The sequence below is a fragment of the Epinephelus fuscoguttatus genome, linkage group LG11 (assembly GCF_011397635.1).
Source record: "Epinephelus fuscoguttatus linkage group LG11, E.fuscoguttatus.final_Chr_v1".
NCBI classification, from domain to species: Eukaryota; Metazoa; Chordata; class Actinopteri; order Perciformes; family Serranidae; genus Epinephelus; species Epinephelus fuscoguttatus.
The window spans coordinates 33,259,562-33,274,122 of record NC_064762.1 but is presented as its reverse complement, the minus strand read 5'-3'; the positions used below and the strand labels follow the sequence as shown (position 1 = coordinate 33,274,122).

The 14,561-nt window shown below is 41.4% G+C and overlaps 1 protein-coding gene across 5 annotated transcripts in view; it reads left to right on the top strand.

Annotated features, from left to right (window-relative positions):
* Positions 1-14,561, top strand: part of cdc42bpab (CDC42 binding protein kinase alpha (DMPK-like) b) — a 93,922-nt gene that overhangs the window by 56,104 nt on the left and 23,257 nt on the right. For all 5 annotated transcript variants that reach the window (XM_049589350.1, XM_049589349.1, XM_049589351.1 and 2 more), the window contains exons 6-18: positions 4,440-4,533; positions 5,476-5,676; positions 5,928-6,066; positions 6,389-6,498; positions 6,641-6,720; positions 8,370-8,548; positions 8,823-8,945; positions 9,112-9,245; positions 9,669-9,790; positions 10,328-10,448; positions 10,923-11,033; positions 11,249-11,496; positions 13,279-13,384. In XM_049589350.1, the coding sequence (XP_049445307.1) occupies positions 4,440-4,533; positions 5,476-5,676; positions 5,928-6,066; positions 6,389-6,498; positions 6,641-6,720; positions 8,370-8,548; positions 8,823-8,945; positions 9,112-9,245; positions 9,669-9,790; positions 10,328-10,448; positions 10,923-11,033; positions 11,249-11,496; positions 13,279-13,384 (1,768 nt within the window). The remainder of the gene's footprint in view (positions 1-4,439; positions 4,534-5,475; positions 5,677-5,927; positions 6,067-6,388; positions 6,499-6,640; positions 6,721-8,369; positions 8,549-8,822; positions 8,946-9,111; positions 9,246-9,668; positions 9,791-10,327; positions 10,449-10,922; positions 11,034-11,248; positions 11,497-13,278; positions 13,385-14,561) is intronic.

Here is a 14,561-nt window from a genome sequence, read left to right as displayed (position 1 = left end):
TGTTTGTGCCTGCCAAGTTCATGCTACTCCCGATTGGTTGCGTGGATGTATGCACTTGGGTACAGTATGTGGTTTCCATCCAAAATGCTATATACAGTATCCACTTTGGAAAGTGATGTCCAATCTGGAACTCATCTGTGAGCAGTCAAGACCTTTAAAAAGACTTCTAAGTAATCCGTGATGCAAGCAGTGATTTGGTAAAAATAAGCGTCAATTTATAGTATATATACGTTTGGAGCCCAACTTTTATGTGTCTATACAAGTCACATATGTGCACATATTACTTCAATCCAGGGTTTTATAGGTTGGTGTGATACTGGCTTATCTGAAGCAGACAGGATAGCTAGCCCACCCCCTGTTGCAGCCCCACGAGATAAGACTAATAACACTACTGGAAAATGATAGGGGCTTCACATCTGGCTTTGAAGACATATTTTGCTGAAGACAGAAACATCAAAGATGTCTTCAAAGCAAATTTATGTCTGCTCACTCTTTACAGAAAAAGAAAAAGTGTCTTGTATTTAGTAGGTAGTTAAGAAGCATTTTCAGAAAATCAGAGGGTAAATGTTGGAATTTCATGAGCTTTAACTGATTAGCTTCTAATTCCTAAAGTTTGGTTATCTGGCAAAAATCAAGTGTTTTGCTAGATAGCATTATCACATTGGTTATTGTCTGCCAGAAGGCACAGGCCTTTACTGTGGCTTTGGTGTAACTTTTATTAGAGGCAGCTCTTGCTTGAGGTCTCTTTGAAGGCCAAATCTAAAAATGCACACACTGTAATGGTTGAATGAGTAAGGTTGAGCCATTGTCGTTAGCAAAGATAGAAGATAGAGGCAGTTCTTGTTGTCCCATTGACTGTGATGATAAACCATTAGATATTTTAAATCATGCACACATTCAGAATGTGGCCAGCCTTTTGCTGTGGTGTTTGAGTTTCTGTATTATTTCCTTGTGTCTTAATTCATACATTCTCTGACTGATAATCTCCAACTTTCCCATGGCACCCTTACCTGTAACCCTAGTTTTTGTGGTGGGTCCTGCACCATTGGCACTAGTCGACCCTTGATGGCTTTTTTCAGCTTATTCAGCATGTTGAATCGGCAGTGGAGACGGCGGAGCCCATCAGTCAATCAAAACGTCACTATGATTGGGAGCTCAGCTCAGTGCACAAAAAAGAAGCGGAAGTGAGGAAAACAAACAAATGTCTTAAGTAAAGGGGGCGTGAGATAAAAAATCTTGTTATATTAAAGATTTTTCCTAGCTATTGAGCTCTTTGCTTGTGGACAGTGGTTGTTTTTTCCAACACTGGATTTTTGTGTTGTCAGTGTGTTAACTGGCTAACAAGCATTTTGAATCCATCCTGTCAGTCTTCTGTTTTCCCTTTTTGAATGACCAGTACAGATTACCACTACCTGCTGGTGTAGAGGGGTACTTCCTCTTACGTAGGTACACAACATGGCCGTCGTCTTTGCAGTGTGTTCAAGTGCAATTTTTTGGCCAAGACTCAAGCGACACAGGCAATGCAGCAGTCATCCTTTATCACCACTAGGTCTTTGATGTGGAATTGGTGTGCTTGGGCCTTATGGCGGGACACGCCACAAAAGCTAGGGCGACAGACGCTCACTGATGGCTGACCGTTGGCTTGGTGTGTCAGGGCCCTTAGGGGTAGGGAGTGAGTGGGGGTGTGCTTGTGTTGGACATCAGGTTTATTATTTTAAGCAGAGTCATGCTTGTATTACTGCACAGAAATAGCACCAGCTCAGTTGTGTAACCTGGGACATCAAAGGTGTGAGTGTCTGCTGCCATTTGTGTGTTCCTGCATGCACTGTGTGTATGTGCGCTTTTGACACTATAAAGAGCTTTTATGTGCCCTCCATACCGTGGGTATTGAGCCGTGTCGTGGTTCACTGTGTTGATAAGAGGGCCTCAGACACAGGGCTCGCCAGGGTTTGCCCTCAGGGGGACTCAGTGGAATAGTCAGACAAGGACAGAAGCTATATTTAGCCATGATGGTGGGATACAGTGACGTCTCCGTTTCATACCAGTCCGGGCCAGCAGTCATCGGGGTCATTTAGTATGATTTTACCATTATTATAAAGTACATTTCAAGCAAATATAGACAGAATTCAAAATATTAACAAAGGATTTTTTTTTTCCCTCAAGAAGTACGGGCGGAGAATTGCCCACCATGAACACAGAGACTAGACTTGACCAGGCCAGGCTGTAGATCCAGCCAGTCACTTAAAGCACCCATTTCCTTAATAGTGCATAACTTTAAGCCTTGATAAAATGTAATAGGTTGAGTTGTATAAAAACTCAATCCCTGTACAACCATTTTTTGTACTAGGTTGTAAACTGCGGGTACTGACTCACTTTTGGCGCCAGCCTCAAGTGGCCATTGGAGGAACTGCAGTTTTCAACACTTCTGTGTTAGCTTCATTTTTCAGCCCTGGTGTTGCTGCTTGGTCCAGACATCACTAACCCATCTGTATGGGTTGCTGGGATAATGACGTAAATGTCAGTAACTACGTAGTTACGCTGGTAATGCGGCTTTCCAATGTGGAACCTATCTCTTGACTGTCTTCTTCCAGTAGTTTCCTTCCAGCTTTGCCTGTATAGGAGCCTCCCCCCAAAGTGCCAGCAGACATTTTATTCGGCTGTCTGTCCACAGACTGATGTTCTCCATGTTGTTCTCCATAGCACTCTGCTAGTAGCAGCATGGATTCTGCTCAGCACTTCTGTTACTCTAGATTTGGCATAGCTTTTTTGTGGTGCATTGCAAGTGACCCAAGGGACAATTTGAAATCCAATTTGAGTGACCAGAGCATCCGGACCGAGAAATATCTGTAGAAATCTGAATGTGATCGCATTTCAAACCACCTCCAATTGTGGTTTGGATCCAATTAGCAAAAATTGCATCTCGTGGTTTTTATGATCCGAACTTTCTAAAATCAAGGTGGATACAATAGGGATATGCCAAAAATAGATTTGGGCTGTCAATCTTAACAAGGCTTCAAACTGCCGTGCAAGACAGTAGCACCAGCAGCCCAACAAAAACCACCTGTCAGTGACTTCCTGTTAAACACACTAGAGGATTGTCCTGCACCTTATTCCCTTTAGGACAGGGATGTTTAACATATGGCCCTGAAGTCACCTTTGCTTTAGTAACGTACTAACAGGAAGTAGACAAGTGTTTTGTAAAGTTCCAAATAATGCAAAACAAGAGTAGAGCTACTTGTTGGGCACATCTATACTGAAAATATTCCATATTCAGAGGTCGTAGGACATGGGAAAGAAACCAGCACTAGCCACTAGAGCTGCAGTGGTTAGCCAGAGAAATACACGTCATTGATAATCAACAAATTAAGTCAGTCATTTTTCAACCAAAAATCAGTTCTTGATTTGGAGAATTTGCAGCGTTGTTTTCTGTTTTATGTGACAGGTAACTAGATATCTTTGAATGTTGGACTGTGGGTCAGATCAAACACCATTTTTTGTGACATTTTATAAACCAAACAATTAAACAGTGAAATAGTTTGTTAGTTGCAGTCCAACAGTCAAGTCACCAAGTAATTGCTGTTACATTTGTTTCTGGTTAATAAGTCCTCCAGGCAGTTCCACTCTTGAAACGTTGCTGGTTACATTGCGAAAGTAGCTGATGAATATTGAGATGATCCAGCTGTTGAAGCTGGTTGACAGAAAACTTTGTTGTAGCAGCTGGAATCAAGCCAGAGTCTGTATCTGTGTTATAAACATATCATCAGCAGTAGTAATGCAGAACAGATGCAGGTTGAAAAGAAAATCTACAGTGGCCACTGTGTACACATCACTGAAAGAATGTGTTGTCGGCAGCCCCCCACCCAGACTGTCTCAGTCCACAAACACAAATATTAAAGGGGAGTGTGTCTGTTTAGGACACAGGGTCTTTTTTTGTGAGTGGGAGTGTGTTTGTGTGTTGCATATTTCCTCAAACAGAGTGCATATTTGTGTGTGTTTTAAAAGCTCTGTCCGGCGCACGCACACACACACACACACACACACACACACACACACACACACACACACACACTTTCTGTATCGCTAATTCCCACAAGTCCAGCTATTTCCAGTGTTTATACTTTCTTTTGGTCAATTTAGAGTTGTCATGCTGCTGATAAATGGGCACAGGGAAACTACGCTTAATTTAATCATAAATACATCTAAATTATTACACACTAGCTTTACAAGCAAGTTAAGAAAGTTAAATTTCCCCAGGTTATGTAATTTAATTTGATGATAATTGATGGTGCAATATGAGAACAGGCTTCTGTGTGTTTTGAATGTCCTATAGGTATTGTTTTGTTTGGAAGAATGTCTTATTTTCTTCGTCTTACTCATTCTTCTCTGAGGAATTGTTTGCTCAATTTGTCTTTCCCTTCTTCCTCTCCATCTTCTTTCAGGGACATTAAGCCCGACAACATTCTGTTGGATATGAACGGCCACATCCGCCTGGCTGACTTCGGCTCCTGCCTCAAACTCATGGAGGACGGGACGGTACGTTTTTACCACACTGCTGTTGATGCCTCCTCTGATCCAAAGCAAACATACCAGAGCTTTACTGACCTCCTTGTCACCCCCCAGGGGTCTCCCAGGAGGAGCGTGTGGTTCAGCTGCTTGGCTATGCCTGCAGTTTATGATTCAGACAATTCTCCTAGTAAAAAAAGAAAGGAAAAAATAATTCCCCTCAGGTGTTATATAACAGAAAAATGACAGGATGAAATAGACAATCAAAGAAGTGCCTGAGTCTCTTCCTCCAGTGTTAATATAGTAATGAGGTTATATGAGCATTTGAAAAAATAAATTCAGGGCTTGTTGGACACTTCTTGGAACATCACTTTGGACTAAAATATCCAGATTGAAGCTTTGAATCATGATAAGAGTGCATTTCTTTGGTGCTTTATCTGTGTTAAAGCAACTTCCTGAATAATAAAGACAGATTATGCCACATGTGATGGATTTCAAAACTCTGTGCTGTGTGATGGATCAGAATTCAAACATCTGCTTTTTCTCTTCCACAGCAGAACTTTTGGCACCTAATCATGACAGTCATTTCTGAAAACTCATTTGTTTACATTATGAAACTGATTTGATTTTTAATTCAGGACATCAAAAGTGCCTTCTCAAAATTGCTTCAAAAGTGTAACCGAGCTCCAAAAACTGTGTAGACAAGGGAATTCGTCCTTTAGTGGGGGTCTGAATGCTGAATATGCTCTTTGTTTAGTTGTTTGCTGTTGCTGGTGCGGTGGTATTCATCTTGCATGTTTCCAAGTCTTCAGCCTGCAACTCATCATCGTCATTACTTTCATTAGCATGCAGGCTGAATTTGAATACTTAAGATCTTTGCTGCTTTTTATGTGAGATTGTTTTGTTTCATATGTGACTTTTATAGTTTTTCTTTGGACTAGTTGTTGATATTTTCTTTTGTCCCTCTGCTAGGTCCAATCCTCCGTGGCGGTGGGCACTCCAGACTACATCTCCCCAGAAATCCTTCAGGCCATGGAGGATGGGAAAGGCAAGTACGGACCTGAGTGCGACTGGTGGTCCCTGGGCGTCTGTATGTATGAAATGCTGTATGGCGAGACTCCTTTCTACGCAGAGTCCCTGGTGGAAACCTATGGAAAGATCATGAACCACAAGGTGAGCGATATAGTTTGAAGTTGAATTTAGGCTGCTTCTCTGTATGTGTGAATTGCACATCTACATTACCATGCTGTCGTGAAACAGTTTTGAAAGACAGGATCTGTAGCATAAAGTAGATACAAAGTGGAAGCAGCGAACATGTCAGTGATGATGCGTGGATAAAGGCACGCTGTATAGAGGATGTGAAGTCTAAAAAAACATTGTTAGCTGTCTGTTGCCTCTAATGCACACCATTACATTTTGCACAGGAGCGGTTCCAGTTCCCACAGCAGATAACAGATGTGTCGGAGGATGCTAAGGATCTGATTCGCCGGCTCATTTGCAGTCGAGAACACCGATTGGGCCAGAACGGCATTGAGGATTTCAAGCACCACCCCTTTTTTACTGGTACAAGCTCAGTCTGATGTCACAGATCTCACAGTGTCTTCCATCAGTTGTTTTCTTTTTTGTCTTTTTTTCTTCTGTATGTTGTGCTCATGTGTTTTTTCTTCATTAATACCTTATTTTTTTAGATGCTATTATTTTTATAAACTTCATAGATACATTGTTTACCTTTACAGTGTATCTCTAAAGGGGTTTAATCCATGAATACGTGTTCAATAATTAGTATTTCAGCTACCCAGAGTTCATAGACTTGTGCCAGTATTGTGTGCATAATAATGGACTGTGGATCATCCTGTGTTGTAAGTGTGACCTCTCATGTGTTCAGGTATTGATTGGGAAAACGTTCTCACCTGTGAGGCCCCATACATCCCAGAGGTCAGCAGTCCTACAGATACCTCCAACTTTGATGTTGATGATGACTGCCTAAAGAACTCGGTAAGGTTTTTTTTTTAGGGATCAACTGACTAAGACAAATGTAATCCCACATTGTTGTCTGCCTATGAATGTATTCATATGTTTTATCTTTGCCTGAATTAGATGTGAAAATCTCATGTGTTTGCCATTAAACGTTTTTCAGGAGACGATGCCCCCTCCCTCTCACACTGCCTTCTCTGGCCACCACCTGCCCTTTGTGGGCTTCACCTACACCAGTAAATGGTAAGTGCTGCTACGGGAAACAGATATATGACTTGATTATATATAAAACCTTATTTTTAACCACTGTCTAAATTTAGACTTGGGTTTTGATCATTTTGTGTCTTTTTTGGAATGCTTTCCTTCACACTTTATTATGATTGTGATTGTGGATCTTAAATGGAGAGATGAAATGAAGCAAAGGGTATTTTTCCAGTCAGAAAAAAGTAAAGAGGACCTATGATGGTCATTTTCAGGCTTATACTTGTATTTTGAGCTTCTCCTAGTACATGTTTACATGCTTTAATGTTCAAAAAACATCTCACTCATCTTACTTACATCATACTGTCCAGTCCGTGCTGAATTCACCCCATCTGTAACACTCCGTTGTAGTAAGCTCCCCTCCCAAAAACAGCACCATCTGTTATGACTGGTCAGCATTTCCAGAACTTCCATATCACTGCATTGTCATTGCAGCTGGGGAAATGACTGTAATGGAGAATAGCAGCACTTCCTACCATGACAAATCACAGATAAATGCTTAGAAAAACATCTAGACATACTCAAGCAGAAACATTATCCATAAAAGGGTAAAATCACAGCACTAAGCACTAAGATAACATGTTTCCCTGATGTTAGCATGTAGCTACATGTAGCACTGTAGATAATGTGAACACTTGCAGTAGCGCACCTGGAGCAGATGACCATATAAAGAAGTCTGTCTCAAGCTGAGGTCAGCTTGTGTCAAAGGTAGAAAATAATGTAGGAAACAGAGTATTCAGGATGTTCTGAAGCAAGAGGGTTTTGCCCATAGAGATTTCCGTTACATATGTTACTTCATTATTTGAAACTTTGGCCACCTTTTAATATAAACATCCGACATTGTTGTATTATTCTGTATAGATGACAGAAAATAAGTGAAAGCATAATAGGCCCTCTTAAAGATCATTGTCACCCATTTTCACCTTTTTAATAAAGACAGATGAACAAAGAGTGGCACCCGGTCATTATCAGGCTTCAGATGTAATTAGTCATTATAAATGGACAGATTTGCCAGACAAGCCCTCTCACTTTTTACAGCATCCATCCATCTAAAGAGGCATAGGAGTATTGAATTAGCTTCCCTCCCTAATAAGGTGATGTTCATGACTCGCTGTATATCTTCACACTGAAGGCTACCCGTGAGAAAGCAGCAAACCCGCCACTTACTTTCTTATCTCTTCAAGGCTCAGTGATAATGGCCTTTTCCATTCTTTCTTTCTCTCCTCTTTCCCCAACTCTGTCTCTCTCTGTCTCACATGCTCCCCATCTTCCTTTATGTTGCTGTCATTCCTTCTCTACCCTCTCTCTCCCCCTTTCTTCCATGACTCAACATCCTCTCATCTTTCATCTCATCTCTATCTCTGTCGTCCACTTCTCTTTCCTGTTTCCTGTCTCCCTGCTGCTTCTCTGTCATTTCTGTCTGGCCTCTTTCTCTCCATTAACCAAACTTTCATACTGAATTTTCTCACACTCTTTAACACCACAATGCCCATTTTTCATCTCTATAAATTGCTTTTTCTTCCCTTATCATTCAACTTTTTTTATCCTCTCCACACTCTTTTTATCACTGATTTTTACTGGTACTATTGTCATGCCTCTCATACCTTTCTCTTCACTACCTCTCTCTTCAGTACCCTCTCTGACCGGGGTTGCCTGCGACAGCTGGCAGGGCAGCCTGGTAAGGCAGGCCAGGACCAGTTGGATCTGGATGTCCAGCGTGGCCTGGAGGACAGCCTGGCCACAGAGGCCTACGAGAGGAGGATCCGGCGCCTAGAGCAGGAGAAAGTAGAGCTGAGCCGCAAACTGCAAGGTAAGGCTGGTGAAACAGTTCGGCTTTGCAAGTTGAGGCTGAGAAAGAGGAGACACAGTGCATTCAGCTTACATTTATTAAATGATATGCATGAATAGTTCAGATTACCAACACATGCACGCACACATTTACCCCAACATACAAACGCCCACATATACTGTCCGTTCAGTGGCCTTACTTGAATGCATGACACCATCTTATCACATCTAAGCCAGATGTTTTGAAAAGCATACACAGGGAACATAACTGATAGCTGTTACCTGCCCTGTTGCAGAGTCAACACAGACAGTGCAGGCCCTGCAGCATCCAACAGGCGAGGGCCTTCCCAGTTCTAACAAGGAGGTGGAGATCAGGAGTCTGAAGAGCGAGATCGACATCCTCAAGAAGCAGATCGCTGGTCAGAATTTTTTTGTTTGTGTCTATTTAGTTCAGCTCAGTAGTGCTCAGGACAAAAGGCAAATCTTTTCATACATCAACTATAAGGGTTAAAATTCACCAGCTAGTTTTACTGATTTACCAGCCACACTTTTAAACCTTTGTTGATATGCATGTGTGTGTGTCAGACTCGGGACAGCTTGAGAAGCAGCTGGAGGACGTGTCATTGGCCCGCAGGGACCTGGAGGACACATCTAAACATGTGAAAACTTTGGAGAAACAGATGAAGAGCCTTACCCAGGAGAGGGATGACATGCACAAGGTAGAGCCAGTGTTGTACGGGAATTCTGTTTGTGTATGGATCTAGTATTTCCTGTTTATTAATTTAGATGCTTTGCCCCCATTGGAGGATAAACTCTTAAGGCTCCACTAAATATCACCATGAAAGTGTGTTTGTGTGATGTTACAGGAATAGGTGTCTCTGTTACATAGGATTTTTTAAAGTACATATATTCTTTTAATCGAAATATTTTTATTCAACGTGGAACAAAGCCCTGTTTAATAGCCGTGCCTACAAACACAATGATATCAGTGTTCAAATAAGGAAAAACAGATAAAAGAGAGTGCTGAGCTTTGATTTTGGTGTCCAGAAAGTAAAAAAAAACTTGCTTATTTTGAGATGAATTTTCCTTTTAAGTCACTGTGAGAATCTAATTGTTTATATACTCTCTCCTTTTCCTGCCAGGATCTTGTGGAGGCCAACGAGAAGCTTAAGTCGCAGTCGAAGGATCTGAAGGAAGCCCACAGCCAGAGAAAACTGGCCATGCAGGAGTTTTCTGAGCTGAACGAGAGACTCACAGACCTCAGGTAGGATCACTGTTCCAGACCATTTCTCAATGCCAACACACCTACACTTCCTTGCTTCTTCACAGTCACAACCTTCGGTCAGTGTTGTGTATGTTCACACTTAACAGGAGCTAGCTCAAAGTTCAGGTCACACAGTAATAATGAACTAGTTCACAGTCGCAGTTCACAGTTAACAAATGGGTTGTTGATGAGGCTGATGTACGTGCTTCTGTTTTTTAGATCCAGAGGGCACAGTTTACATGAAGATAATAGATTTTTTTCTGTGGAATCTGTACTGATTTGTTTATAAAACTCCTTACACTATCCATATGAACTGGCTGTACTGGTCTTATTTTGGCCTGCAGGGTGCTAACTGTTGGAAGAGAGAACAACCCTCATGTTCAACCAAGTTGCAAATTAATGCATTTACTTCAGCATTTATCAAAAATATGAATGTGTGTTCATGCACAACACTGCCTTTAGGGTAATACATGGATCTTTCTGAAGCTTTGTTCCATTGTTTCCTCTTACTAACCTGTGACTCCACCCCTCACCCAGGTCAGTGAAGCAGCGCCTGGCTCGCCAGTTGCGCGACAAAGAGGAGGAGATGGAGAGCCAGACTCAGAAGGTTGAGGCTCTCCGCCTTGAGGTGCGAAAGGCCGAGAGGGCCAAGAAGGAGGTAGAGTAGTCTCCCTGTGGTTGTTAGCACACCCTATTCTGTCTCCACTCACTGGTTGGTGCACATTTCAAACTTATATTACTGTCTGTGTTTTGTACTGATATCACCTTTGTAGAAATATTTTTAGAGTTCCATGAATTTTTATACAGTAGATTAGAAGCAGTTTTGCAGTGGCTGTGTTTCAATTTATGTTTCTACATACTTGCAAAAACATTGCAGACATTATGTGTGAATTTTTTCTTCATTTTAGAGTCAAGCTGCCCATAATAATTTCCGTAGGTTGATGGAATGAGGCCACAAAGTATATTTTTGTGACAGTTCTGTTTTGTTTTTTTTTTTGTATTGGTGAAATTGTTATGTGTGGTTTAAAAAGATGCCTACTTCTGCTCCTGGTGGGCTGAAATGGTGCATGAGGGGAAACATGGTGTATGTTCCACGCTTGCATCCAGTCACTGGGGTTTCTGTGTGTGTCAGATGGAAGTGCAGGCGGAGGAGCATTCAGCAGAGGCTCAGAAAGAGAGGAAGCTGAGAGAGCGTAATGAGCAGTACAGCCGACAGCTGGAGGAGGAGTTGGAAGGGCTTAAGGTAAGTGTGCAAACAAACAGAACTGAACGTTAACCTGTCCATCCACAGTGTATGCACATCCTTAAAAGTTAAGACTCATAGTTCACACCTGAAGTGTTTGGACAGATGTGTGTTTACTCTGTACTGACACAAAGAGTCTTATTGGTCTTTTTCACACTCCTCTTTCTACACATCTTTACCCCAACCTCACTTCTCTCCATATTCCCACCATGCAGATGAAGCAGGCCGGCTCCTCTGCCACCCCGGGCTCAGCAGACCAGAGCCAAGAGGTGGGACGCCTGCGGGGAGACCTGGAGAAGAAAACGCTCCTGTATGAGGAGGAGCTGGCGCGAAGAGAAGCCCAGCACAGCACCGAGCTGAAGGCTCTGCGCAAGGAGCTGCGGGATGCTGAGAGCCAACATCTTGCCCTACAGAAAGAGATACTGATGCTCAAAGACAAGCTGGACAAGACTCGCCGTGAGAGGTACTCTACCAGTTTATCTTATCAGTTTTTTCATCTGATTGAACTGAGTCTAAAATCCTGTTTTTCTCATTGTCTTTTCCAGTGATGATTGCATGAGGTAAATACAGTTATGTTAAAAATAGTTCAAGTCCCTGTTTGGTAAAGATGTGTAGAAACTGTGAAGTGCTCTTTCTTTTGAATAGTTAATTTATCATTTCTTAGTTTTTTAGAATTTAAAGGAGCTCTATAATATATTCAGAGCTTATTCATGAATCAGAAGTTGTCTGCACACTGTTTTCTAACTGGCAGCTAGTAGCTACAGTGCTAACAGCATGAACATCACTAGCAACAGCAACAGTGCAGACAGAGCTAACGGTGTTAACAAGTCCACATAAGCATCATTCACACATAGCCGGACCATCTACCACAACAGCATACAGAGTGCAGATTACAGCACACACACACACACACACACACACACAGACACAGCAAATCACTGTTGCTGCTATATTCATATTCTGAATGATGTATAGAGCTCCTTTAATAGTTATGTTGCCCCTAACCCAACCAGAGAATAACACCTTATGCAGGTAACCTCCTCCAGGGGTTCTCGAGTACTTTCATCTCTCTGTATTGACCCCCATTTCACAGGAGATTCATGAAGATCACGAGTTCATTTCCAAAGATGAGCACTTGTTTGCTTACCCCTATGAAATGATTGCTTACATAGGTGATGTTATTGCCATTCATTTTAAAATACTTGCCTTTTAAGGCTTGAATGAGAGTTGTTGATGTTTCCTACAGTTGGTCACATTCCTGAGCCATAAAATTGAAGCTGAAGGCAAATATTCCAGCAAGGCAGTAACAGTGCTGGCGAGATGATAAATTATTTACTCATTTACGTGCACTTAATTTAGGGTGTATATCTGAACTGGAATAACACGGACTTAGTTGCTGTGAATTGAAAGTGAAATAGTTGAATTAGTTTTAAAAAAATATTATGTCAAAATGTGCCAGTTCAGATATTAAATACCAAGAAATTAAACTTATTTTTCCGCTGCAGACCCCCTGGTGGGTACTCGGGGGCACCTGATCCCACACTGAGAACCGCTGGTTTAATCAAATTTTAATAAAAACTTGTTTTTGAGGGAAAAGCTTTACAGCTTTGTTTTTGTACCCTGTAGACTAACTTTCCTGCCTGGTGTTCCTGACATATTATTCTCTCTGCTTTCTAATTCATTTTTAAACACACCGCTGTATCAGTTTCTAACTGCATTAATGTGTTTGGGCAGAATAATGTGTGCCTGGTTTTAGTACCAGGACTTTGATTTAGGTTTTGAGGAAATGTGTGGAGATGAAGGGCCCACACACAGATGAAAGTAGGAGGATGGATGAGGCATTCTTATGGAGGCTGACTGAGAGATTGATGAACATTTGATTGTATTTTTATACTTCTGTTGTTATAAAACCACTGCGTTAGAGTACCTGGTTTGTAAGTTTAATGTAGAGTAGCTGTTGAAAGACCAGTATTTCGCTTTAGGAGGCTAGAAGGCAGAAAAATCCTTCCACAAAACCAGAATCTCTAAATAAAGTCCCATTTTTGAAAGACCAAGTTAGCGTTCATGTTAAAATGACAAAGTAAAGAGTCAAGATTGGATTTGCAGCTGTGAATTATGGTTAGGGAATAAATGTAAGTTTATACAGTGTCACAAGTTTAACAATCTGTGTGTGTGTGTGTGTGTGTGTGTGTGTGTGTGTGTGTGTGTGTGTGTGTGTGTGTGTGTGTGTGTGTGTTTTCTCCAGCCAAAGCGAGCGGGAAGAGTTTGAAACAGAGTACAAGCAGAAATACGAGAGGGAGAGAATCCTGCTCACTGAAGAAAATAAGAAACTGTCCAGTGAACTGGACAAGGTAAGATTTTTTCTTCTTTTTTTGCATTTATGCGAAATGAAACAAAGACACACACATGTTTAAAACAAGTTTGGTTTCTCTTGTTCTCTCTCAATATTTGTGTTTTTCTGTCTTGCCTTCTCAGCTTTTTAGTGTTCTGTTTATCTCTCTTAAACACACATCCATACACACGCAAATAAAACCACAATTCCCTAACCCCAGGTAACCCCACATGGCCAGCCCAAACCCTTTCATCACATTCCTCCCTCCACCCCCTCTCTCCAAGCTATGCCAAAGAAATCACTGTTCAATATCCCCCCATAAAAACACCCTGTAGCCTCCTGCACAGTCGGATGGAATGACTCTCTGGATCGCGCTCTATTGACTTTGGAAATAGCTCTTGGAAGTTCAAAAAGGCCCCCAATTTAAACTGTGTCTTAGAAGTGGGAGGCATTTTGACGTATAGAATAAAATGTCCGAGTGTTGTTTTTAAAGTCTGCAGCTGATAAGATGGAAAATATCTTGATGAAATAGAGACAATGTGGATGTGGGTGCCACTGGAATGATAGCACATGTCACTCCAGTTATTTAATGTATTATTCTGTTATTTCACATTGTGAAAAATTATATTTATAAAAGCTGAAGCACTCAGGACAGATTAGATTTGTCTGTATGATTTGCTTCTTTGCACAAAACAGTTCTCCAATACATTTGGAGTGTGTGGAAATATTATTGTTTGACCAGTCTTATCTTTCAAAGGAGGCACTGAATTTCAACTCTGTTTGCTTAGTGGCTAAATCAAGTCGCTCCATCTTCAATTAAAATAAGTCTTTCTGTGAGTGTTTCCAGTAGAGGAGAGTGAGTGGGCAAACCTCTGAAGTTTAATTTTCACTCCTGACTCTCTCAAATTGGTTATGAATGTAGGGCCTTACCAAATAGTTCAAAGCTTCAGACATAATGTTGATATTCGAATTCTAAAGCAACATCTGAATGCCTTTTCTTTTTGCATATCTGTTCATTCTGTTTAAACCCACTATTTCTGCATGGTTGCAGGTAAAGATTGGGCTACACTTATATTAGTATTCCTCTGTTTGTACAAGCAGATTCCAGTGGTGGCTGCGTAGGATTGTTTCCGACCCGTGTGGTCTAAACATGTTCATTAAATCCAGAGTGTTGTAAAGTCTAAAAGTCAAACTTT